This window comes from Buteo buteo, chromosome 20, assembly GCF_964188355.1.
Source record: "Buteo buteo chromosome 20, bButBut1.hap1.1, whole genome shotgun sequence".
Taxonomy (NCBI): domain Eukaryota; kingdom Metazoa; phylum Chordata; class Aves; order Accipitriformes; family Accipitridae; genus Buteo; species Buteo buteo.
The window spans coordinates 16,161,500-16,189,011 of record NC_134190.1 but is presented as its reverse complement, the minus strand read 5'-3'; the positions used below and the strand labels follow the sequence as shown (position 1 = coordinate 16,189,011).

The 27,512-nt window shown below is 40.5% G+C and overlaps 1 protein-coding gene across 1 annotated transcript in view; it reads left to right on the top strand.

Moving 5' to 3' along the window:
• PHLPP1 (PH domain and leucine rich repeat protein phosphatase 1) overlaps positions 1–27,512 on the top strand; it is a 138,572-nt gene that overhangs the window by 99,426 nt on the left and 11,634 nt on the right. Inside the window, exons 5-12 of the mRNA XM_075052511.1 lie at positions 2,025–2,171; positions 2,724–2,954; positions 4,988–5,190; positions 6,830–6,890; positions 8,798–8,893; positions 12,759–12,914; positions 21,786–21,986; positions 23,002–23,164. Of these exons, the coding sequence (XP_074908612.1) occupies positions 2,025–2,171; positions 2,724–2,954; positions 4,988–5,190; positions 6,830–6,890; positions 8,798–8,893; positions 12,759–12,914; positions 21,786–21,986; positions 23,002–23,164 (1,258 nt within the window). The remainder of the gene's footprint in view (positions 1–2,024; positions 2,172–2,723; positions 2,955–4,987; positions 5,191–6,829; positions 6,891–8,797; positions 8,894–12,758; positions 12,915–21,785; positions 21,987–23,001; positions 23,165–27,512) is intronic.

The following is a 27,512-nucleotide window of genomic DNA, read 5'->3' as shown; positions in this document are numbered from 1 at the left end:
CTTACTACTGTTTTTGCACTTACCTAAATGCTGAAAGAAAAAGTAATTTCTAAAGGCCCTGGAGTCCACTACTTAGAGCATTCTTGTTTGTATTTGCAGTTGACTTTGAGGAAGATGTGGGACAGCTGTTCCACCACAGAATCACCCTAAATTTCAGGGCAGTATATCTATGGCCTTAAGTCTACAGTTATCTTCAAGATAAATGCAGGATTGTGCATTTCAGTTCTAGGTTCAAGATTTTTAAGGCCTTTCTCTCAAAGTAGAGGAATATGAAGGTATAGTGTTTAAAATGTGCATTTTTCTTCTGGCTAGCATCCCTCATTAACATCAGCTAGCTTACCCTAGCCTCTTTTTTATTTTACAGTTCTCCCTCTAGAGATGCATTAGTCATTGTTTCTGCACAGTAGCATTTTTTCCCCTGGAGCAGTAATTTGATTGCAAGATTTCATTTAGTCTCCATCTAACTCTGTTCCAAACTTCTTCTGCCTCCAGCATGGCACAGAGTGTTCAAAATCTGTGATAACTCTGGCCATGATTTTTCCCTTTTTTTTTTCTTCTGCCATCTTTGCACCAAAATACCAATAGAGAGCACAGCATTCCCTTGCTTGCTGCAAGCCTGTGTAAACGTTAAGTGTGTTTACGGTCTGTCTTTTGGGGTGAAATCCACACTTCACTTAAAACCCCCATTGAAATACAATACAAAGGTGCTACTTACATTTTCACATTGAGTTTTAGTCAGTGAGGTGAGTTTGATTTAGGCAATAGTAAAGGTGCGTGCCAGTTGACTGCAGTAGCTGGTAAGGATTTTTAAGAGTCTTCTGGTGTTGAAACTCTTAATGTTTTAATGCTTGATGCATTTTCTGTGCATATTTTCTGGTCGGGGGAGGACAAAGTCCTTCGAGGTAAGAATGTGCTGGGCCGATGCAGAGGCTATGGATGCACTGGCACATGCTGTTGGAGATTGCTTTCATGTGGAAGAGCAGCATTCATAGGTGCAGTTTTGCTTCCATCGCCGTGTTATATAAAAGCCTGCTTGCACAAATAAAGGACTGAGCCTTAACGAAGGGAAAATGAAGTCCAAATAAAATGTCCTGGTGTAAACCATGCCAGAAAAGAAACTTCCTCCCATCTATCGGAATCTGACACAGATCTTTTCATTCATCCTTTTACTTGCCTTTAGGCATACCTCCCAGTGGTTGTTAGGCAACCATAATAACATTGCTGAACATTCAGGCTGGCTAATTGGATTGTCCCTTTCTTGGGTTTTTTGTTCAAATGGTCTTGGTCATCTTTAATAAGGCAAGCACATGCAAGTTGCTTCGTTGGCTGATGTAATAAACCAAGAGGCTCTTAAGAGTTCCGTGACACATCAAGGACAAAATTTTTAAATCTGTGAGCTTTGACATCGTACTTAATTGAGAGTGTAAGGATTTGCCTCTGTCACTACAGAAGTCTTGCTAAATTCTGCTTTAATTCAGTACATTTCCTAGTTGTATACAAACCCACCTATTCTAATGAGAATTTTTGGTTGAAAGGCAGTATCTGCTCACACGGATGGAGCTGAGTGGCACCACAAAAATTTAGTGTTCAAATAGGCTGAGAATTTCCTCCGCTTTGTAACTGGTGTCACTAGGGTAGTCTTACTAGCAAGAAATGTGTTCAGAAAAATAGCAATGCTTTACTACAGGATGAGATGCCACAGAAGAAACAGCATATGTCATAAGAATGGCAAGGGTTTTGTTCTTTGTTACACTGATAGGAAAATATATTAACATGTTGTTCAGGGGGGCCTGTTTCTCTATGCCAGCTTAATGTGAGTGAACTCTTGCGAGTGGTGTTGAACTTGAGTGTTTAGTAGCTTCCCTGGTTGTTCTGAGTACATAAACTAAAAATGCATGTAATTTATATTTACATAACCAAACTTACCTTGTATTAATTAATGCAAGGCAACTTGGTGTGGTTTATGCTCCACTTATTTGTCACTTTTTTTTTTTTTTTTTTTATTTTTTCTTATCTCATTGTAGATTCACCAAGTTGAAGAGCCTTAATCTTTCCAATAATAATTTAGGAGACTTCCCACTGGCAGTCTGCAGTATCCCAACCCTGACTGAACTCAACGTGTCCTGCAATGCCCTCAGAAGTGTTCCGGCAGTTGTAGGCGAGATGCACAAGCAAGTACTTTCTTAAAACTTAATGTACATGGCCTGATAATAAAGGCAACAAGCAGTTTGATGACCCTGTACATAATTTTGCTATGAGAAACAGTTTAGACTTAGGGTTTTGTCAGAGCAGACTGTCTTGTAGATCTGTGTGGAAGCAGTTGTGAGCTGCGGATGGAGGGGAAGCACACTTCGTGTCTTGAAGCTCTGCCAGTCCCCAGCATTTGACACAAAGGTCACCTTCACGGTGAAGAAAATCTTTAAACCTCCTTGCTTATGTGCTTCAACCATCACCCAAGTCACAGTTCTGGAGATGTTTGAAGATATGATACAACTGTCTAATACAGCCTACATTTCATAGTTGCCAAGGCTTTTAATTATTTGGTCGATACCTTCTGTAGCAGATGTTAAGGCGTTATTCCATAACATTTTTCTTTCTTCTGCCCTTTTGTATATTTTATGTCACTGTAACTGCAGCAGATTTGTGTGTTTATAGGGAGGAAATGTGATTTAACAAGTCACTCACTTTCTTCCCTCTCCCTTCCCCTCCCCTGCTTTTAATAGCTTGCAGACATTTTTGCTGGACGGCAACTTTCTCCAGTCCCTTCCTGATGAATTGGAGCATATGCATCAGCTCAGCTACGTGAGTCTGTCCTTCAATGAGTTCACCGACATTCCAGGGGTGCTGGAGAAGCTGACTGCCATGGATAAGCTCTGTATGTCAGGAAACTGCATCGATACCCTGAACCTACAGGTGTTAAAAAGGATGCCTCATATTAAACACGTGGATCTAAGGTAGGTATTTGGAAAAAGCTAAAAACAAGTGGATCTAAATTATTGGTGTTGAAATGGTTTCTCCTTGACTGTCAGAATAGCCCCCGGGGTATGAATCTCTTGCATTAGTCCATTGAACCATGTTTCTGGCAGTATTATGTAACTCACAGCACTTGCCGTGACTTAGCATTCTTCTTTGAGGAGGAGGTAGCATTTAGGGGGATCAATAGATAGGAAAATGAGTTTGGGGGGAAATTAATATTTACACCAAAAGATCAAACAAAGCAAAGCCTGGGACACTGGTGATTTCTGCAGTTCTTGTTGCTGCAGTGTTAATATAATATAAATGACAGTCCCTGACCCAAAAAGCTTCTGTCTGAAATGTTACAGATGCGTGAGATGAAGAGAAGGGCAGTGAAGGTGAAAGGACAAAAATAGGTATTTTAATACTTCTTGGTATGTTAAAAAACCTAGTCCACCATGAGTAACATTATTTTATTGATGCCCTCAGCAGAGTCTGAACAGATCCTTATTACAAATGGCTCCGGTATGAGGTGGTTCTTTATTCTTATGGTCTTTGGGGAAGCCAGCCTTTGCAATCAGCTGGGCAAGGCTCAGTTCAGAGCCTGGACCATGAGGTCCAAACAACAATGAATTTTGGAACCATTTAGTTCAGCTATTCAAGCTAAAACCTAGTGTACCATACTGCTGTGTAGCTGTCAGACTTTGCAATCAAGGAAGGGCCAGCATAAGTTAAGAAAATAGCTAAAATAGTTGGATGAGTTCTGAAGCATTTATGGTGGGGTCAAAATATGTCTATGTCTTTGTATGTATGTTAAAAGCAAATAAACAAATAAATTGGCCTCAGAGTAGGGATGCTGTGGTTGAGCTGGCCATGAGTTCCAGTGGTGCAGTTCCAGCCCTCTCGTTGTCTGCTGCATCCTTTCTGCACCGAGCGGTGAACAGTGGTTCTTTGTCATGCTACCTGGAATCGTAAATGTCAAACATGTTTGTAAACTGTACTTGCTGCACAGTGAAGTGCTTTGCTTAAGTAAAATCAGAAGGAAGCACTGCTTGTAAATTGAAAACAGTAAAAGTAGGCTGTGGTGTTAGAGGGGACCTGTTACCCATGTTCTTTTAACTGGAAAATGTAGCTGCTCTGAAAATACAACTGTTACACAGAGGGCAACTCTTTGAAAGCAACATCAGCAACAGAACTGTAGGTATTTGCCCTTATCCTCACTAGGGAGGCTTAATGGGCCAGCAGAAGTTACTATACTGATTTTAGTGTTCTGGTCAGAGCGGGGAATTTGAAACTGAACTCTTTGGAGTGTTCTGCAGTCTCAAACATTGCTGGGTTATAGATAATCTCATTCAGTTGTAACTTCTGGGGAAGTTGCTGAGTATTGGCAGTGTCAATGCACTGCAGTGAAGATGTGATAAAACCTGTTCTCTTTATCTGACAGATCCACTTGTCTTGGGTTTTTGCTTTGTTTTCTTTCCACACCCATTTTCAGGTCTCTGAATTTGCTTGCTGTGGAACATGGTGATGCGAGAGGCAAATATATGGGAATTCATAAATCTCAGTTTGGCCTTTCAGTAAGGCAAGAGACTCGCAGGTTACTCCTATCTGCCAGGCTTTTCCAGCAGATGCTCATGATAGGCCACCAGGAACTGTAGAGGTTTTGCTCTTTTCCAAACTATCGGGCACAAATAACAGCCAGATCACCTTTTATTTTTATAGACACAATAACACATACGTACCTTTATAGACACATACTTACCTTCTTGCAGAGCTTTTTATCAGTAGTTTTCAAAGTAGTTTGGAAAGGAGCTTGGTGTCATCATTCCTTTGTCATGATGGATAAAACGACAGAGCAGCTCCATCCTGCCTTAAAAATACCATAACAAAGGGGAAAATATTTAAAATCAACCTTGATCAGAATCTGGAGGCATGCTAATTTAATCCAGTGCAACTGATTGTAGGGTGAGCATTGGTTTGTCAGCAGGAGCCTGCTGTGTAACTGCACTTAATCTCCTTTTTTGTTTGCAAGATTGAACTCAATTAGGAGGCTGGAGGGTGATGAAATAGATTTTCTGCATCACGTGACCCAACTGGATCTTAGAGACAACAAACTTGGGGAGCTGGATGCAACAGTTTTTAACAATGTTGAAGTGTTACACTGTGAACGGAATCAACTGGTAACCCTCAAAATCAGTGGATATTTTCTCAAAGCGCTGTACGCTTCCTCGAATGGTAAGTGCATTTTCAGGGCAGCTGTGGTGGTGTCATCGGACTTCTGGTTTTGTACCTGTCTGTGGGATGCTTGTGGAGGGCATTGCACATAATTGGGAGGCTCTTGACATGACGCTTGGAGAAAAGGGTTTCACATGTGCGGTGTCATGCTACTGGCAGTTCTGAGCTTCAGAAGTGACTTTCAAATAACACCAGGCCGCTGATTTGGAGGTCTCAAAACTGTGAAAATCTTATAATTTGGGCTGAAATTCCTCTCTCTGTCAGCAGGGAGGGGTCTTGAAGTTGTCACTTCTTTGGGTTGTATTAATGTGTTTTACTAAGGCAAATAAGGAATTTATTGCTTCTCCACAGACTTGAGAAAGTTTGAACAAGTGGCCGTTTGTGAGACAAACTAAAACAATGTATATTTTTGCTACTACCTCTAGCTGCTTACTCTGGCCAGAAAGCTACAAAATGTGTAATGAGTAACAACTTATGTATTCGATAATAAAAATAATGCAGCCTTTTCCAGTTGAATAACTCCTGTGTTCCATGAATAGGATTTGTTTGATCTGTCTCTGGAAGCTGCTATTACTTAAAATACTCAGTTTTCACCAGCATTTTTATTGTTTGGAGTAGTTTGTTATGGAATAAACAAAATGCAAGCTCAGAGCACTGTGAATTTGATGGAACAGTCTGAACTGCCTTTAAAAGGCTGTCATCTTAATGATATCCAAGCCTGTGCCTTCATTAAGTATTCATGCCAGGATCTTTGTAGCTGAGAAAAGTTAACATAATCTGAGCATGTGCTGTGCAATGTGAGCTGAGAACCCAAGTCAACCCATATCTTGCAATCAACTGCCTATTTGGTCTTGCTGTTCCTCCTGGCTATCGTCTCTCTGCACGCTCAGCCACCTTCTTTTAGTCTCATCTTCCAAAGGAACTGTGATGCTTGTTACACTTTCCCTTTAGTGAATTTTCTGTAGGCTTAAATAAGTGTCTGCTGGTTTTGTTTCAACCTTAATGCTAAGCATTAGCTACCTAAAAACCTTAGGATGTGAAATATTATTGAAGCAATCAAAATATAACATTACTAGCGGGAGCTGAGATGCTATGAAAGGTCTGTAAGGCTGCCTGCAACCAGAACTCCAGAGGCATATGGAAAGGTTCATGTAATGTGTTGAAAAATACTCTGGATCTTGCCATGACCTGGAGGACTCTGGGGTATTCTGTAGCTTGCTATTCCAGAGTGGGGAGTCTCCCTTTCCTGTGCTTGTACCATTAGTGACCACTGGACAAAAAGTAGAGCAGGTTTGTGACTGACTATTCTGGGCAGAGCGTGGTGGAGGTGAAGTTACAGCTCTGGGACAAACATGGAAAAATGAGAATTTGCCATGAAACTTTTAAAATGCTCCAGTTTGTCCTCTCCGATCAGTTATGCAGTCTGTCATAGCAAGTACAACGTAATATAGCAAATGTAGTCACACATAATAAAGAAACAAAATTCACTTCACAAAGGTCCAGATTCTCAGAAGTTTCTTAAGTTACTGACTTGTTCTGAAATCTCTGGGTGTTAGCTGCTTAAAGTAACTCTTATGGAACAGCCATTTAGATGCAAATCTTTGTCACCACTTTTGTTTTTATGTATTTTTCCCCCTAGAACTTGTTCACCTTGATGTGTATCCAGTTCCTAATTGCCTGGCTTATATGGATATTTCTAGGTAAGAGTATGTTTTTTCTTGGGCCTGTAAAATATACATCAATGAGGCTTATGGAAAAATGACATTCACTGGTATTTTACTAGGAGGGAGTTGGGGCAGGAGTTGGACCTTGAGATACAAGAATATTGATTTTCAGAGGTAGAGGATGGGCTTTTTTGTACTGGCCAGTTGTTCCCTGTTTCATTTTTATAGATTTACTTTTTTTAAATTTTTTTTTTTTTGTGCTAAAAGCAAAATGCACCTTTATAGTTAAAGGAAAAGGGTTTCCCTGATTTAAAGATTTCCTATTTTATAGAGACAGAACACAATGATTCAAACGTACAGCAGTGAGAGACATGTACAAAAGTTCCTTTTTGGATGTCTGTGTCACAAGCCCAGCGTAGGTGACAGTTTGATAGTTCACTCAGCAGCTCCTGCAGCTCGTCGTTGTTCTCCGCAGCCCTGGCTGCTGCAGGGCTGTCTGCAGTTGCCATTTGTATGCATCTCTAAATCTCACCTTAACGAGGGAGGTGGGATAAGGAAAGAAATGGAAATGGGGGTGTTTTAGTTTGTTTTACAATTTAAGGACTGAATCAGGAAAACACTTTATACATGTGCTTAATGTCTGTTTTATTTAAGGAATTACTCATCTGCATGTTGAAGTGATAATCTCATTCATTAAAAAGCCTGCTTAAAGCACTCTTAAGCTGTTGAGGGTGATTGTATCAATTAGTGAGTTAACCTGGGCGAGTGGCCATCAACTTCAAAGTTTCATCAACCATGAGTTACTTGCATTGTGCACCTAAATGTTACACACAGGTGTGATTAAATACGTGTGATTTATTGAAAAGCTTTCTTTGTAAAGCTGTGTTCTCCATTTAGCTGTAAATGAAATTGGTGCAGAATGCATGATTTTGATTACAAAACCCTTTTTGTGCCTCAGTTCAGTGGTGGCATTGTAACTAAATGGGTAGCGTGTCTTTAGCTTCTTGGCTCGCCTGGAATTTGGGAAATCCATTTGATATTGAAAAGGAAGCTATGTGAGGATGAGGGGATGGGTTGCTATTGCATATTTTGGTTAAAGGCCGTTGCATGAATAAACTATAGGATACAGGTACATGAATGAGCATGAGTATTGATTTATGTTCATGCCGTGTAAGGCTCTTATTCCTGAACTTCAAGTCTGTGAGTGCCTGAACGTCACTTGATGCCCAGTTTTGCATCTGTCTATCTGAAATAGTGATTATGCGAATGCACATGCACACAATCTGCTCCATGTATTTTGTGCCGCTAATTTTTGTCTTTAAGGCAAGATACATGGCTGCCCCACTGTGCCTAGCTGCATGTTTTCAGTGCAATATTTGGAAAAACGTACCTCTAAGCACTTAATGTTTAGAAGGGTTAGTTTCGGTGAAGACAAATGCAAGAAAAGCTGAGTGCTTGACTTTAAAGATACATAAGAAAAAAGATTTTGCTCTGTTCAGTGAGATAGCTGAAGAGTGGTAGAGTGGGTTTTATATTGAATTTATGGGGGATCGAAGAGGTGTGTTTCAACTGTGTAGGGTGTGAATATCTTCTGAGCAGTATCTCACAAGTTTTCTTCTCCATGGAGAGACTTCTTCATCCTCAATACTCTGATACTCTTAATATTTCTTCCCCAATAATTTGGAAGCAGCTTCTTCCATTTTCTTAGTGGATGCACATCTAGGGAGATAATAATGCTGTTAGCTTTCTTGCCCCCTCGTTCAGAACCTTACTGCACTGGTAGTGCCCTTAGAGAAGGAGGGGTGATACAATCTCATAGGAAATATATTATGTAGCAGATTTATTTCCTGCAGGTATTTACACCTCTCTTGAGGCTGTATTGCTAGTAGCCTTTACATCTCGATTATCGTTTAGTTACACCTCTTTGTGTTCTTTATTCATAGAAATCACCTGGAAAACCTGCCTGAGTGGGTATGTGACAGCAGGAAACTGGAAGTGTTGGATGTTGGCCACAATCAGATACGTGAGCTGCCTGCCCGGTGAGTCTTGCAGACCAGTTGCACAATGTGGAACAGAATAAGCAATTCAGAAATAATTGCTGATTCAGTGTTTAGCTTGTTCCTATGACTGTCAGGCCCGTTTTATCTTTTGTTTGATTTTATTTTTACCTTGTGGGGTGTCGTCATGCCTCAAGCTTCCACCCAGCCTTTCTTCTTTTACTTTCATGCAGAGAAAGCAGTGCCTTTGAACTCCAGGTGGAAGTTTTGAAGCTGTTCATGTGGCTCTTCAGGCAGGAAAGCCCTTCATTTTTAATACTGAATATTAAATATTAACAGCCATAACTTTGCATGACAGTTTAAAGATCCAGAGCTTGTAACTTAGTTTCAGTGGTGCCTAGAGACTCCAGTTCACAGACCTGTTTGACTGAAAAAGGGTTGATAGGAGAAGGTAAAGCCTCATCAAGCAAGCAAACTCCTGCAAGTAGAGCAACCGCCTTCACTACAAAGATAATCTCTTTTACAGGAGTCTAAACATAAAATTGATAAATACAAATGATAGGAAAGCAAGTGAACAGGAAAGGAAAATAGGAGTTGAGTTTAAATAATGAATGGCTCTTACAGGTTTTTTTTCTAGAGACACCTGTTCCAGGTGAGTATCACTGGTCAGGTGCTGGTATTGAGAGTTTTTAAGTCCCTGACTTCACTGGAAGAGAGCTGTTAGTTTTCGCTGCTCTGTGCACTTCAGAAAAGATATTGTGAAAGAGGGAGAACATACTAGGCACAAAGGGTGAAATTGTATGGGGATGTGCAGAGCCATTGAAGATTGTAGACAACTAGTATATGGTGAGCTATTAAATATTTTCCTTATGGAGCTGTACAGCACAGAAGAGCATCAGAAACTAAAAAGGATAGTTTTGTCTGGGTCAGATGAGTGTGCCATATGGTGTAAACTGGCAGTTTTAGTGTCAGAAATGGGAACAGAATAGATTTCACAAATGTGAGCAGAAAAGGATGTGAAGAGATTTACTGAGGAAACTAACAGGCTAACATGCAGACTATTAATCCCTCTGTTTTTTCACACAAAGTGAAACTGTGCCTACTCAGAAGGTGGGGGGAGCAAAAGTTCATTTGCCTTTCATTTGCACTTCATAACAGCAAGGACTATCAAGGCATACCGGATATCTTTGGGAGATTAATGATTAGCTGAAATTAGGTACAGTCAACATCCCACTTGTCTCTCCTGCCATCTTATCATTAACCCCAGGAAACAGCTTATCTTTGAAAGCTTCTCTTTGTAGTATGTGTCTAGATAGTGTAGCTCCTAATAAGTCAGCTCAGTTTTAAGGCCCAGTTCAAAACACAAGCTTTGAACGTCTGTTGAACTTCAGGAAAATTTGGGTCTGGATTCAAATGCAAATGGCTCAGGCGTATAGACCTAATGTGGAGTGTCAGGTAAATTCTAGTGCCCAGTAAGTGTGTTCATGTGCACTGTTGTGTGCTTTTCCTTCTACACAGAGCAGCACTCTGAAAACCTGTGGGGTGAGTGAGCAGGACTCTCCTAGGAGGACACTTGCTACTCTAACCACAAATGTCCAAGCCTTGACTGACCAGCAGTTTCCCAGAAGGCTGAAGGTTGCACCTAACCTAAACAAACTACAGTTGATTCTGTGTGCGTTTGCCTCTTGAAACAGAAAAACAATCCTTGAAGACAAAAGAGTTGAAGCAGTTGAGATAGAGGATTGTGTACTAATGTTTGTCTCAAAGCAAATGGGAACAACGCACACTGGGCTGTAATACAGCCATTTCTGCTCTAAAAGTACTGAAAAAATAACAAAAAGGGTACTTAGTCTTAGCTATGCAAGACAAATTCATTGTCATAAAACTGACGTTGCCAAAGATTCCCCAAAGAAAATGGAAATACTTCAATTACGAGTTGCCAAAATGACCTTGCCACCACCAGTGAACAGATGTCTGTATGTATTTTTGTTCCTTTTTGTCTGTTTTTTTTTTAAGATCTATTTGTATTCAACATTGTGTTCTCTAGAACAGTTGCTTACTAAAGGAATTGGTTGCATGCTTTCACCGTGTTTTCTCAGAAGATGCTGATGCTGAGTGACATGCTTGTCCTTAGAACTTTTTGATCCCATCAAAAATTCCAGTGGGAGTTGGGCAAGTGGGAAAGCTGCCCATAGGGAAGAGCAGTCCCAGCATTCTGGTTCCCCACCCAGCTTGAGAACTAGGTGTCCCAGGCTCATCGGGAGTTGCTTAGTTAAATGCTCATGGTTCAGTCTCTCTTCAGGCAGCCCAGTTCCTTTGGTGCTTGTGTAACTTGGAAAATAGAGAAAACAAACAAAACCCCAAAGACGTACTCAGCTCTTCTGAATTATTTATAAATGTATTTTCATGGAAAAGCTGATTGTGAAGGGTTTTGCCATGATTTGAATGTTTTTTATTTTAAAGTGGCACTGCCCCCACCTATCCAAAAAAATGCCCAAAGTGATAAATTTTTTTGGAGACATTGTCAACCAATTCTGCTTTTTCCTGTAATGTTTGGTGTTGATGATGCTGGCCAGTCTTGATTAGAAAAGGAAGTAGAATAGAAAGGCAAATCCGTAACTGAGGGAGATTTTCAAGTAAAAGTGGAGTGAAACAAAAATGGTTAAATGATGAAAACACAATAGATATGCTTATCACTGTATGGTAAGTCTTTTCACCCTGTGTTGAGCCTTCTGGAATGATACCGCTGGCTGTTGACTTGCATCCGTGGTCATAACACAGATAATCCAGCCAACTGAGATAACTGTTAATGCTGGCACACAGATATGGAGCATGACTGTATCTGTCAAGGGGAAAATACTCAGCATACTTCAATGATTATTTTGGCACAATAATCCGATGACCTGATGTATTGTAGGGAAGGGGCAGGGAGGCTCTTTATGTGTATTTGGGTCATTGTAACAGAGGGAAGAAGATTTTTGCTTTAATGCTGAGTAATTTGAGAGTCTTTGATTGAAACAGGTCAGCATGATGCACAGGTTTGCCAGATTAAACAGTACAGTAGCGGGAATGTAAGACAGGTGGCAGATGAAGAATAATCTTTTTTTTTGTAATTTGCTGAAAGTGGTTCCTGTTCAAAAGCAAAGAGTTGCTCCATTTTTGAGGTCTTTAGGTGCAGATTTTAAACTCCTTATTATGTTGTTTATACTGCAAATTTTGGCTTTACTATTTGATCAAAACAGCTGTTTGTTCTTGTCTCTTTACATTGCCCTCTTCTCCCTCTCCCCTTCTCACCCAGTCCCCCCAGAAAATGGAGCAGGGGGATGGGACTCCAGGTCATCTATCGCTTGTAAAAGCTCAAGAAAGGAAAGCCGATTAGATAAATTTCATTCGCTGTAGAACTGGAAAGGAGGCTTTATGTTAGCCTGGTATTAACAGAAAAGGAAAATGGAGGGGGGGGAGTTGCATTGGATTATGAGTCAGCACATGATGAATAGAGCACTATGAAGTTTGTGGGGTGACTGGTGATTTCACCCACACTTCTGAAGTTCTTCCATTAGCTAGGGGGATCCCACATGTGCAGTTTTCTGCAGCCATTGTTAGCAATTACCTCCTTCACTGTCGTGCTTCTATATTCATGTTTTATACAGTGCAGTAAGAGAACCCTTTCTCACTACTTTAACTCCTGAATCATCCTTAAACCTCCTTCCCTGTCTCTGAACAACCTTTTCAAGAAGTTGGTGGAGAGTGGGAAGACGTTCTTGGATCTGTGCGTAATTAATACCATGTCTGCTAATCGGTTGGCTGAATCACTTTCTTGTAATGAACTGTGGTATCGCTCCTAAATTCTCAAAGCAACTCTTTGGTTTAGGTTTTTCTCATTTTTGGTGTTGTTTATTTCTCTAAGGTTGTTTTACAATAGTAGCTTGCGTAAGCTGCTGGCAGGACATAACATGTTAGGAAGGCTACCGGATCGGCTCGAGCGAACGCAAGTGGAGGTCCTGGACGTGCAACACAACCAGCTCCTTGAACTGCCATCTAACCTGCTTTTGAAAGCAGACAGGTAAATATAAAGAAATTTGATCTTGACTTGCACGTGAGGAACCTTGCTTTGTGTGTTACTTCCTAGCTGAAAGGGTAATCTGAGGTTCCCCTAATTTGAAAGTTGCCAAGCCTTGTGTGGTAAGAACAGATGTCTGCCCAACTCACCAAAACACATTCTTTTTATTCTGGTTTTGCTGCCTTATATGGTTGCTTCTTTTTCCCCACCAAGCTCCTGCTGAACACCTACTTCTTGAAATCTAGCTGTAAAGTGAAGCACATGCTATTTTCTACTACATACACTGAGATGGGTTAGTGGCAGTTTCTTTAAATACATATTTCTTAGGTTTGTTTGATGGAGTGTGAAAGCTTTTTTTTCCCCTTCAGTCAGAGGCTAGAACTTATTTATACCTGTCAAACAAAACAAAATCTGTGCATAAGGCTGTCAGAATAACTCAGTTGCTCCCCTGTCCTTGCTTTGTGAATTTTTTTATGCTTTTCATATGTTTGCCACTAATTTAGCTGGTGTCACCACTTGATCTGCTTTCTGGATTCTTATTTTTAGGCTGCTGTTTCTTTAGTCTCAGAGTCTTCATAATCTTTCTTCCTGGATATGAACATTCACTGTAAAGTGGCTGTGATTGAAATATGGGAGGTTGGTAGCATAGTCTGAGGATGGTGGATGGGCTTGCCCTGCTTGGTGTCAAGCATTCCTTGCACCTCTGTGCTTCCACATACAGTCATGGGATTTCTGAGTGCTCAACCCATGCATAATTTAACAGAGAGTGAGATTGTGTGCTGTGGGGTTTTATTTCTGATCCTAGCTGTGAGAAAAGGAATGCATAGCTCCTGGGTTTCTTGAGAGGTGGAGAAGCAAAATTAGTGGTGATCTCACTGTCACAGCTCCTCACCCGATTAAGAGTATTGCAAACCCCCTACTTTTATACTGTTGTTCATTCTGTCATGAATCTTTGGTTAAATTTCCTGGGATTCACGGCGTTGGGAGTTGGAGAATTAGGTTGGTGGCTGAGATGATTTCTAAATAAACTCTTGACTTACTCCTGAACAGTAATGTTCTGAGGGATTTGTCATTTAGGTTAAAAATTATCTTTCAAAAGGTGAACTTCACTAGGGCAGGGTTTTGGTTCTGGAAACCAGTATGACATTTTGGTCTTGATTTGCTTTAAAGAATCTTTAAAATAATTTTTGTACTTTGATTCTTTTTATTATTATTTTTTAACAACACTATTGCATACTGTCCACATTCAAGCCCAAGCAGGATACCACCTTTGGAATAAATTGATTATCAGCAAAGTTATTCTGATGTTAATTTACTGATTCGATTGAGACTTTACATAAAAGTGCAGTCAACGCTTTGACATTTAGTAATGTTACTACTGTAATAATTGCGATTATCTGGCACATTTCTGTTTAAAAGTGGTGAAATTCATAGCCTGTTCATGTGGCAAGGATGTTTCACATCAGCAGCTGTAATTGTCTTGTGGATGATTTTTCAAATTATTGTACATTCGAGATTGTATGAACTTCAGAAATGAAACCTTGTAAAAAGTTTTTTGTACAGGAAGTTGCAAAATTAGGTCAAAAAAAAAAAAAAAAGCTATTTACAGGTCCCAAGTTGAAATTCCTATCTGTTAACTTGGAAGGGAAGGAAACCTTTAAGTAAGTTTCAGAAAGCTACTGGCATCTTTGAAAGCAAAGAGAGAAATAATTTTGTAAAATTTCTATAAAAAACAGGTTGTAGGTCTAGGATGTAGATTAGCGCAATTTTGGCAGTGAGAGAGAACCTAAATTTTCTGTACTGCCACTCATCTTTTTAAACTGAGCTACAAAACTGTAGACAGCTTTTTTTGTGTGTGATGCCAAAATGAACCAGTACAGGCTAAAACCACAACTGGGGGTAGATTTCCAGAAGTTTGCTGAAAGTGTGCTGAGAAGAAGTAGAATTAAAAAATATATTGAATAACAGTATTAAATGGCTGATTCAGACTTGGGGATTTTTTCCCCTCTGCAGCTTTCGAGCAGTACGGGTCTTGTGTTTTCCAAGTCTTCTGTGGGTATTAACAAAGTCATGTACCGTTGCAGGAGCTGAACAGAGCTTACCCATTCTGGCATCTCACCACCGCTGCAGTCTCCCTGGCTTGTGATGATAATAGAAGCAGTTGGCTTGGGTGGGGTTTTCCCCCTTGTTCCCTACCCCTTTACTGGTTTAGATGACTTGGCTTACAAAAGGCTCGTCCATGCTGGTGCTCCACTGACTGCTGCAAAAGTGGTAACTGAAGGAAAACAGCAGTGCAGATCAGTGCACGGAGTTTTAAGTTTGGAATTTCCTACAGGAAATATCTTTCTTTTTATTTTGTTTTCAAGTGTTTACATCTGTCAGCAGCTAAGTGTCAACAGATCTGGGTCTGGGCCAGGGAAAGGTGTTCAGGGGTTTTGTTTTATTTTAAAAAGGTAAAATGCTTCTCTCCTCCAGGCATTCCCTGGGAAGCACAATCTGTACTGCCAGACGTGCCAAGAGAACTGGGTTTCCTGGGCGGTCTGCCGTGGTCTCTACCCAGCGTGTAATGTTGGACAAATCCCTTTACTTTACAGAACCTTTGTCTCTCCATAAAATGACTTACCTTTTTCAGCCTTGAAAAGATTAGTTTATTTTTTTGGAAAGGTACTCGGCTCTGTGCAACTGACAGATGAGATCTTGTCTGGATATGAAGTCTCATGCTGTGAATTATAAACGCTTTCTCCTTCTCAATCCTGAATATTTGACGAAGTGGGTGTGAAGTGCCTTGGGCGAACTTCAGCACAAGCACTGGTGGGCTTTGACATCTAGAACATCTGAGGAAGGGAGGGAAATCAGTGCATTGGTGCACGAAGAGAGAATATCACTTTCACCAAAAAAAAGAAAAAAACACTTTCAAAGCCTCCATTCTCTTCGTAGAAGAATCAACAAACATTGCTTCTCTGCCTTATTCCTTCAAAAAACAATGAAAAGGTGTCCTCCTCTGCTGAAGAGTATAATTTAGGGATATTTTGTTGGTCTTTTTTTTAATTAATTCTCTATTTTAAACTGTTACTCGAGGAGAAATTGAGAACTAGCCTATGAAACATTTCTCTAACCAAGACAGAACTTGGTTCTGTTTATTGCACTGAAAGTATGCACATCTTGATCATGTTAGCAAGGATTTCTCTTGTAGGGTGGGGATTTTCTTGGCAAGATGAGCGCCACAGAGGCAGCCAGATAATCTCTTCATTTCTCATTACCAGATGCTGCAAAAACAGAGAATTTGTGCAAGTGCTACGGCTGATGGGGAAAACTCCCAAGCTGAGTCCTGAACCTTTTTCCGTGCACCTGCATTCCTGCAGCCTTTCATTTCTATCCACTGCTTCATTTGTTGCGATGCCTTTCCCCCTCTGTCCAATTCTCATACAGACTTTTTACTGCCTTGCTTGACCAGCTTGCAGCAAACTACCGTTTAATGGCATGGAAACTGTTGTATAAAATGCTCTTTGGATAAGACGAGTAAGCATGCAAGAGCTTTAGCTGGGTATGGTAGAAAAGCGGTGGCAGTGGTCAGGGGGGTTAAAAATGGAGACACAGTGGTGAAGGGTGAGGGTTTCCCTCTTGCCTAAGCTTCCTTTCCAGTTAGTAGGAATGTTTTCAGTATAAACCTTAGAACAGCCATTGGACTATTTAAAGCAGTTGTGTGGTGAAGATGTGTAGCTGTGATGTGCCCAGCTTAAACCTTGGGCTTTGTTTTGCAGTGTCTGGTAGTGGCCAGCCGCAGGGGCTAAGCCGGTGTCAGCTCTTTGGAGCCTGTTTAGGCTCTCGTCTGCACGATTCTTGTTTTCAGCTTTGTTCAGCTGTTCTCATCTGGTTTGTTTTTCTGTTTGTTTGTTTGTTTTGATTTGATTTAATTTGGTTTGGGGTTGGTTTTTTTGCTGGAGTTCTGGAAGGTGACCCAGTTAAACTTGCTCTTGTTTGATATTTGCCATTTCTACCCACTGTGGCTGCTGCTTTTTGATGCAACTATTCAGTCCGATCGTGGATACAGAAGTGAGGGAGGAAACAAAGTCAAATGAATGCAAAGAGCTATCTGAGTGTTTGATGCAGACACTTTTGTTGCAGAAATGCTTAGCTGCATTTGTTTCTTTGCTGGTAGGTTAGGGTTTGCAAGCAGATATATTAGAAACTGGGGAAATCCCAGTTAATGAAACAGCTAAAGATAGGTTAGAAAGTAAGAGCTGTGAGGAGACAGCAGCAGTTAAGTGGTTTTTTTGGCAGTCCCTCAACAGGAAGGGGATTCACTTGAATGTTTCCGTCCTTTCATTTATTTTATTTTTTTTAAAAGGAGAGGAAATACCCTCTTTTGCACAGGCTGGCAAAACTGCCTTGATTTTTTTTTTTTTTCTTTCCTCTTTCTTTTTCCTCCCAGACACACTTAGCTTACAGGATTCTTCCTCACACACCTGCTACCACAATCATAAATTATTTTAGGATTAGATGATCAGAAATTGAGGGCATGTCTCTGCAGAAGGGAGTGAAGAAGAAATTTTGTATTTTGATTGCTCAGTGCTGATGGAGATCCTGGGGCACAGGCCAAACTGGAGATCTTGATTTCTCTGCATATTCTTTTTTGCAGCTGCAGTATTCTTTCCAATGCTTATCAGTACTTTCAAGCTAAGCACAGGGGTTTTGATTTGCTGCTGCTTCACCATTGGATGCAGTTGCCTATGTTGCTGCTTTTAATGTTGAACATTCCAAAGCTTTTTGGAGGACTTAGATTTTTCAGTGGTGGTTTTGTCTTACCAGCAAGCCAAGTTTGCCAAGCTATCTCAGAAAACAGTGAGGAATTGGGAGATGCTGTATTCTCACAGTTGTCTATATTCAGCTTTTGTGTGTGCTAGAGGTAGGCATTGATTTTAAGATTTCAAACCTTTTGCAGTTTTCAGTAGATTTTCTTCCTCTGCTTTTGGAAGTTCAGATTGAGATCAGAGTCCTCTGGGTTCAAATAGGGAATGCGTGTGACTGCATATTAGGTCTGTTTTGTTGAATTAGATACATGTCCTTGATTCTAGCCTTTCTTTGGGACAGTCTTTTTTTTTTCTTTTCTTTTCTTTTTTTTTTTTTTTGTCTATGTTGTCTCTTGGAGAATTAAATCCAGCAAAGGATTGTACTTTAATACCCCATAAAACCAAAGGTGACTTATTCCAGCCGGAGATCAATATTTATATTATTACCCCAGAGGAGAATTTGCACCTTGTCAAAGCTGAAGAATTCTGGCATCTCCCTGCCAGCGCCTTCGTTTCTTTCTTAATCTCCGACACTCTTTTAGTACTTGTTAATTCATGCTCTCCTCGCTATATTATACTCTGGTATGTGTGCAGGCTGCTGAATTCAGGTTTTTGTAGTGAAGCTGTACTTTTTTCATGAGCTTGTGGTATAGTGTGTGGGTGGAATTGGAAAGGGAAACAATTAATTTTGGACTGAGCTTTAATACTTGACATTCTGCTTCCATCTGATAAGCAATATGAGTGGGATATCTTCAAGGAACATGAATCAATTTAAGTCCATGCACAAGAGAGATGGGAACAGTTGTGCCCAAGTAAATTTCCACTCCTCTGGAGGGCATTTGTAAGATGTGCCTTCTAAGGAGGCAGCTGGCATGTTGCACGAGAATGAAGAAATAGGGGAGTGGAAATAACCTGGAGGAGGACTTCTGTCTTAAATCAGTGTGAGGGGAAACCTGATAGGCAAGTACAGATATTTTTTTTCTTTTTTGGACATAAGATTATAGCACAGAATTGATGAAGCTTTGGCAGTAGCAATCTGCTGGTTTGTTCTGTTTTCTGCCCAAAGAATGGTGTCCCGCCCCCCCCTTTTTTTTTTTTATTTAAAATCAGATAATATCTTGAAAGACTTAGCATTTGAGAATGTTTTTACCATTTTAATATAACAGCTGGTCAAAAGGAACATGTAAATAAGCAGCATACTCTTTTCTAAAAAGTTAATTTAATTTTAATGATGTCAGCAACAGACAGAGATTTGTATGTGACTATCCTGAATCTGACTGTTGAGTGTTACCCAGCCATGTGTTGTTACGTATGGGGTAAATGAGATACCCTGCTACCACAGGGTTCACATTCTAGACCTTGGCAAGATTTTGCTAGCCACCTAAACCTTATTCACGTCAAGGCACTAAGCTGTAGGTCAGGATGGTGGGGTTTTATTTCCAACATTGTCGTATCGCTCTCTGGAAGATTCAGCAAAAGGGTGGGAGGGTACAGAGCAACAGCTCTCCTTTCTCCTTTCCCCATTGGAAAATAGATGCATCAAAACTTATTTTTGGCAGGAATACACAGATTCTGTTCACTTTTAATACCAGGGAGGGAACAGCTTGAAATTTCTTGTTGTAGTCCACCAATGTTGAAAGTTTATTAAAAAGAAAAAGCTTTTGGTTGATTCATTTTTCTTTTGAATTTAAAATGGCTTCAGTGCAGTAGTCTGTATTAATTTCAGCTTTATCATAGCGATGTACCTTTTCTTACCTAAAGCTTTTGGCTAGCTGTACTTCAGTGAACTTAAGTTCTTCTGAACTTCATAGCCATAGGATGCTCTCTAGGTTATCTATTTGGCTCCATTTGGTTATTAAAAGAAGGTACCTGTGAAACACTCCAGGTTATTCTGCTGCAGCTTGCAAGAACATAAGTAAAATACAGATTCCTCTTCAGGGTAGGGGAACATGCCCTTTCTTGGGGTTGTTTTTGCTGCCACTTCCTCATCCCCATCGTATTCCTGTGAAAGTTCACTTTTCCCGGCAGCCTTAAACCTTTTTGTTACTTAAGCCTTTCCAGGCTGAGCTGAGACAACTATTTTGTACTATGAGTGGTACAAAGGATATTGTGGCTTTAATGTTAATCAAAGTGCCTTTTTTGTGGAGAGAGAAGACTATCATGCATATTAGATTCAAGTTGCCAAGTAATAGTTGTCTGTACTTCAGCAAAAGGTGTGTTTGCTGGTGTTTAATTAAGTACAGGAACCGTTGATGTGGTATGCTTCAGTTTAATAATCCAACTTTGAATAAGCTTAATATATTTTTAGTTTATAGCTAAGGGGTGAAATTGAGCAGCATCTTTTTAGAATAAATAAATAATTTTAAAAGCCCTTTCAGCTGCTTATTCCCTTCTCTGTATTAATACTCCCTCTCCTCCCTTCCTGCTCTGGAGTTTTACCACCCTTGTGAATAATGAATGAGCCTGAGGATTAAACTGTGTTTCTCCAAAGTGGACTCCCCTGTCTGTGTAAAACAGCTAACCTAGTTTCAGTTGTGTGCAGTGCTAAGAGATTTTTGCTTCTAATGGAAATAGTGGCTTTTATAATCCTTTGGCATTCCACGTGACTCCTCTGTAGCATGTGTGACCCTTATTTGCTGCTAAGCAAGTTTCAGCCAGCTGCAACTCTTGCAAATCCATTTCATTCATTAATAGATCTTAAAGGTCAGTGTGGATTCCTGCATGCATGGGAGAAGCTATCAATATTTTACTATTTTCTCTTATGATTGATGACAGGAGCACATCTACCTTTTGTGTCCTGATCAGTGGCTTTATAGGCTTCAGCCAGCTCATTTCTGAGTCTTGTTTCTTGAATGCAACTTTGCAGCTGCCAGTTCCTGTTAGTTGGTAGCAGCAGTACAGCCTGGTTTGTACATGGTCACTGCAGACTAGCAGGCACACGCTTACTTCTGTATTGCAAGTTCTCCAAGGCAGCCTTTTCTGAAAAGGGGAGGAAGGAAGAGAGAGGTCTTATTTCTGTTGAAAAGGCATGGTCGTGCCAGAGTTGGTTACTAAAGGGTAAATAGCCTTATTTTTCCATTTCTTTGGAATTGCTTGTGTGAATTCTAGCCCTCAAGATCCCTTCAGTGTGTATTCCTCCAGTGCTGCTGTGATCACTAAACTCCCCTAAAGAAACATGGATTCTCTGCCCTCAGAACTTGACTGGCAGGAGTGGGCAGTGCCTATACCTCAACAAGTCTTGTTTCCATCCTGGAAAAACTCCTTTGAGGGAGAAAGAATAACTTCATTTCTGTGCTTCTTCAGTCCTTGCTGCTTGCGGTGGGACTGCAGAAAATACTGACAAGGGCTTCTGCTACTTGGTGAGTAAGGGAAGGGCATTCAGGAACTACATAGAGATCTGGCTGTCCTGCTGCATACATCAGCAAGCAAGTATATAACTTTTTAAATTTAATTTACTGTTAGCACTGTCTGTCTTTAAAATCTAAAAGGCAAATTACTGCTTGGTCTCAGGGTTTTTTTCTGTGATTGGTGCATCTTTAGTTACCCAAATATTCAGAGTACTTTTTCATGTTTTGTAGTTACTTTCAGGCCTGCAGGTTTAAACAAAATACTGTCTGCACCCTAGCCAGTATTTAAAATACTGAAAAATTGGCTGGCTTTTTTACCAGGGACTTTTTAGTCACTTGAAGGGCAACTATACTCTTGTGGTTCATTGATGATGAATTCAGAATTCATTTTTATGTGGAACGAATATGGAAATGATGTGGTTTGTTATTGCTTACCTGTAGGAACATCTGTACTAATGTCGGAAGTGCTGACATCTTGATAAGGGGATAGAGGCATTTTGACATACTCATTTTGCTGATACTTTGTTTGTACAAATGTGTTCATTTAAAAACATGATCAGAATTTTTGTTCATATAATGCTAGACTTTCCGTCTTCCTGTCCATTGTTGTGAACTTGTTGCTTTTGATCTTTGCTTTATAACTATCTTAACTCTTAAAAAGAGAGATTTTATTTGTGCTTTTGGACAAAACCTGCAGGATGTTTCACTGAACTCTCTTACGCAACTTCTCTTCGCAGCCTGAGATTTCTTAATGCCTCTGCCAACAAACTGGAAATGCTTCCTCCAGCCACTCTTTCTGAAGAAACCCATAGTATCTTGCAGGAGCTGTATTTGACCAATAACAACCTCACAGATAAATGCGTACCCTTGTTAACAGGCCATCCTCACCTGAAAATCTTGCACATGGCTTACAATCGTCTACAGAGCTTCCCTGCGAGGTAAGTAACTGGTTTCACTGCCTCTGGCCCACCGGCGGGGTGGGCATCATGAAACATTTTCACAGCGAGAACTAAATTGCACAGAGATGTGGTGGCACGGGCTGTATTTTGAATGCAGTGATACTGCAGCGGGTGGATTCACCTGCTATGCCCTTTGCACCTTGCTACCCTCTCTTGGGTTACCCAGACAAGTGAGCGCTACGTGTTAGTTGGTGTGTTTTGATTGCACTTGAAACTCTCTTCAACTGGACTAATCCAGCATGACCACAGTATGCTTTTGAAGTCAAGCAAGGAGGTCTTCTGTTTTCCCTGGCTTAGTCACTTTGCTTACACCTGGTGTACTTCTCCTTACAAAAGATTTCTGAGCATAGCAGTCTGGAAATGTCCTCTGGAAGTGGACTAAACTCCACTAGGGAAAAATCCTCTTACTCCAGAAGGAGATTCTGCCTTGGCAGCAATTTCTGTACTTTCAGTTCACTCTGTTTTAATCAGAAATCTTTCAAGTGTAAGATGTGCTGTAATGCTGATGGGGTACAACCTTGGAAAAGAGATGCCAATAAATAAAGGAAGAGACATCTCTGTCCTTGTGTGATGTTCTGAGCAGCTGGGCTTCAGCGGCAAGGGGGAGGGAGGGAGATGAATTAGGGGGAAGGGCTGAGTGGGATGCTAGAAGGTGGAGGGGAAAATTTGGGATGAAGTGAGAAACTAGGGTTGAAAGAAAGGGGAAGAAAGGAGGAAAAAGAGTGAAAGTGAGGTGGTGAGCAGGGGCAATGTAAGCAAAATAAATCATTTGAAAGGTAGCATTAACAAAACATTGACAGAAGCAGCACACATTTTGTTCCACCACTGTGTTACTGTCTGATGTGAGGAGAGGTGACAGGCACTGCTGTGAACAAAGATCAAAGTCCACGACTTTATTTTCTTAAAATAATGAAAACCACTGCTCTTATCACCACTGCAAAATAAAATATGCATGTCTTTTAAAAGAAGAATTCTCAAACTCTTGTTTTCATAGCAAAATGGCCAAGCTGGAAGAGTTGGAGGAAATTGATATTAGTGGGAACAAACTGAAAGCCATTCCAACAACCATCATGAACTGCAGACGTATGCATACTGTAATTGCTCACTCCAACTGCATCGAAGTCTTTCCAGAAGTCATGCAGCTTTCTGAAATAAAGGTAAGGAATGAATGTGCTTTGGAAGAAACAAGTATAATGCAACTTTACCAATTTTATTCTCCCCTCAGGTCTCTCATTGCTACAGGATTTTATATTCTCAGAAATTACAGAGATCTGACAGCTTCTTTCTCCTCTGAGGTCATATGCAAAATATTCACCCCTGTGCTGCCTCAGAGTGGAATGGAAGAAGAGCCTCAAAATCTGGTTTTTACACTCACCTTCACTAGATCCTATCTTCTCTGCCAAATAAGTGTTAATTGTCTTCCTGTGACGGTCTGTTATGATAGGACTTAAATATTTGGCAAGAGCTATGTGTAATTAACTTTTGCTGCCTTGGCAATTGGTTGATTGTGTAGGAATGGACTTTGTTTAGAGCACGTGTTAAAAACCGCTGAAGCTGCAAAATAGGATAGGCCTTGGGGACAGAGATAAATTCCAGGAGCACAGGATTTGAGTATTTAGGCAAGCTACTTTAATTTTCCTAATTGCAGTCATATTTTGCACAACCGGAGGAATGCTTAATCCGTCTCTTGTATGTGTTTCGAGAAGTAATTCTGTACTTTTCCTGACACTTCTTTTTGTGGGACGCATTCTTTGCTTGACCACGCTGAAGAGCACTACTGCTTACCTTTTGTGAATCGAGTTCCTGCTTCTCGCCTGGCTGTAGTGCAGAATATTTCACACTGCGTGCTGTTTCCGCTGGCCAGAGCTGGGAGACAGTTAACTTGCAGCATACAAATCTTGTGATACAGCAGAAAATCTGTCGTTCTCCGAGGCTGAGAACTGATTACCTATTCATGGACTCAAAACAACTTAAGTGTCCTTCGGGTGCTCTGTAAAGTCAAAAGGCTAAGTTCCCAGACTGCCATGTGTGCCTCAGTGTCTGGGGTCAGGCAAAGCAGCAGGAGCAATAATTCTGTTGGACAGTGAGTACATGTAAAGATGAGCTTTGTGGTTTTAGCCAGGAAATCTCAAACAAACTTGTGGGTTTTTGATTACTCCTCCCTCTTTGGAACAATGGCCAGAGGAAGCGGAGGGCCATTTAGAATCAATCAGAAGCAAAACCTTTTTTCTGAGAGGAAGAATTGGGGTGGGGGAGCAAGGCTCTGTGCGGTAAACATTTCTTTAAAAATATGAGGGTGGTGTTAACCCAAAAAAAATTTGAGGATAATGTAAACAGGCTGATAGGGAACAAACAGCTTTTTCCTTCTGTTCGTGCATTTTGGGGAAAGCAGAATGTTTTATAAAAGCGTCAGTAGACGTAGTGTGGCTACTCTGCCACAACACTTAGCAGAAAAACGCTCTTGGAAGACCTGGCAGTTTCTTCCTGCTGGTTCCCTACAGTTACTTAGTTCTCTTTAGCAGAAGGAAGAGTCACAGACGTCACTAACTGTTTTGGGACTGCAGGGATAGCAGTGCCTGACTTCATCTAAGACAGCACAGTGCTCTGGGACTCCACCTTTGTGGAAAGAAAATGCCTAGTCAGTACTCAAGCCTGGTCTTGACTTACATGAGATGAGTTCATATATTTGCCAGATGGGAAGGTGCCTTGTTGGGCATAGGGGTTCTTCTGGCCTCTTGGTGATTTCTCTAGGTCAGGATTGGTGTTTGTCAGTTTGGAGGCCAAGCTTGTGGTGCCTGCCTGTAGCTGTTACTTAGCTTAACCAGAGCTCCTTCTTAGGTACATGAGAGCATTCAAAATATGCCAAACTAAGTTCAGAATCTATTGCTTAAGTGTGGATTCGATCATTTGGTGAAAGGAGCTTGCTTGTAGCAAAGCACAAAGTTGTATAGTCTCATGTCACCTCTGTGATTATATCACACTTGATGGTTAATTTTAACTGAAGAGGCATTCAAACACTCTAAACTTCTTGGGAAACTCTGTTACCTGAGGTAATGGCTGTTTTGTATTAAATTAGCCTGAGAGGCTGATGTGTTTTTGGAGTCAGTGATACTGGATCAGTTAGTAGCAGCAGTTACTATGCTGTCTGAAATAATTTCAGAAGGAAAGCTGGTATAAATGATGATGGTTCTACACTTGCAGTAACTCCAGGATTTCCAGACACAAGGTCACTTTAGTGGTACAATTGTCTCTAAGCCTTTTTTACACACTACCGTCAGGGCTACAGAAGTTATGTGTTGTCCCCTGCATTAAAGAGCCTGGTGGATGTCTCTGAGATATCCTGTACATTTTTTAAGGTTATTACTGTATTTTATGACAGTACTGTCAGAGTTAGGTTTATCTGTGCACACTGAAAGGTCTTCTGCGAGTGGTCGAACAGCTGGAAGCACACACACCTGAGTCAATGCCCCAGCAGAGTCTTCCTTACAGCCATTGTTTGACTTCAGTTTCCTTGCCTTACAAAATAAAAAAGGGCACTTTTTAAATTGTTATCCAGCGTCTTGGTGTTCTTTCGCAGTCAAACAGTTGAGTAGTCCTTACTGCTTGAACAGAGTTCAGGGACCCAGGCTTGCTTTTCCCACCTGGGATCTGGCTTTACTTTATCATAAAGTTTTTGATGACTGATGAATTGCTTCTCTTTTGTGGTTGTCTTGCTGGACTGCGGCGGTGAGGGTGATACGGAGGTTTCTTGTCGCGGTTTTTGGTCAAGCTTGTCTTTCACAATCTAGTAGCAGTAGCATCTTAAAGACGAAGCTCTCAATCTTTGGTAGTTTTTCTCCTAGTTAAATAGCTTAGTATTGGTACGACCACCTTCAGTTGCAACTGGAGAGATCTCAAGTCCCTTCCAGCCTTGAACGAAACAGTTACAAAGCTGTAAATGCAGTGTAAGCAAATGCTGAATATTAAACCCTGCCTTTCAGCTGGCCCGTCCAGTGCAAAATCCTGTGTGCAGTTGCAGGAGTTGTTCTTCTGGTGCTGCATGGGTGGGGCTAAACCAGCTTGCATTTAAATAATACATGAGGAAATTGGGATCAGTTAGGAAATATGCTTGCCTGTGGAGTAGAATAAGGACTAATTTAACATAGATATGCAGAAAGTCCCTCTTAGCCTATTGTTCAAACAGTACAAATAAAATCTAGGAAATCCTAACCTGATAAATAAGCTGTCTTCACTAGTGCCTAGGGACGAAGGGATCTGCTGTAGCGTGTTGCTACCTTTGGCTTATTGGGCATTTAATGAGAACAATGAAATTACTTTACTGATTTTTGTACTTGTTATTCCAGCATGCTCTTCCATCAAATTTGGAATGGCATTGGGGTGTTGAACACAGCAAGGCCTGCTGGCAGCTTCTTTAATCTGCAAAGTAATTACTGGCTCTTTGGAAGCAGCAAGGAGTTGCGCAGAGGAAAATAGCTGGCTGGAATAACTGTTCTGTTAAGCTGTCTACTACTTTGTTTGCGTGACAGATTTAAACTCTGATTTCCTTATCAGGCTTAGATAACGTCAGCAGTTTGTTCTTCATAGATAATAAGGCCTCCATATTAGACAACCTCAGGAGTCAAGATTTGAGTTGGAAATTCATTATTTCCATTGCCTGTATTTAATAAAGTTTCAGGACATTTTTCTTTTCCAGATTTGACTAGGTTATCTTATGCCTTCTTCCAGCTCAGGACCCAATTTCTTTGAATATACCTACAGAAATGAAAGTGTCTCTCTTGTATCAACGGAAATTATGTAATGGTCAAAATGTGCAGCTAGGAAAAACCTCCCCCAACCCCTTTCAGCTTTTTGTTTTATTAAAGTTTTTGAAGTCTTTCTCTTTTTGCACATTGAAAGTAGAAAATGATCTTTCTCCAAGATGTTCATAGTTCTTCTATACTTTTAAATACCAGCCTGGTTTGTCCTCTCCAGATTTTTTTGTGTGCAATTTTTGGTGCATGCCGCACTGATGGCCCTGTAATAGGGTTTGGAGAGTTGGTTTTGTTCCAAAATGCCATATTTTTCATTGTGTATTAACTTTTATCTGGATATGTGGCTTTAAACGATGTTTGGGGATTTTTGTCTTTCTAGTGCACTTGTTCTAGCTAATTTGTGCTAAGCTGGTGGATAGCCAGCAAGTTTCTCTGCTGTTTTCTGTCATATTTTTTGTGAAATATTTAAGCTTTAATTTTTTTCACTCATTTTATTGACTTCATATTTAAATATTAATTCATCTAAGATGACACGAATTAAAACCATGTTTAAAACTGTTCCAATATTTTTTTCCTTTCCCTCTCTACTACTCCTCCACATGCATTCATAACCCTGCTTATTTTAATATCCCTCAGTAAATACTGAATTCCTGAGAGCCTGCTCATACTCGTGCTGGTTTAAACTGACTTTGGAGGAGGGACTGCTATGCCAGTGGCTTAGAAGCCCCAAATGTATTAATATCCATTTCCTTTA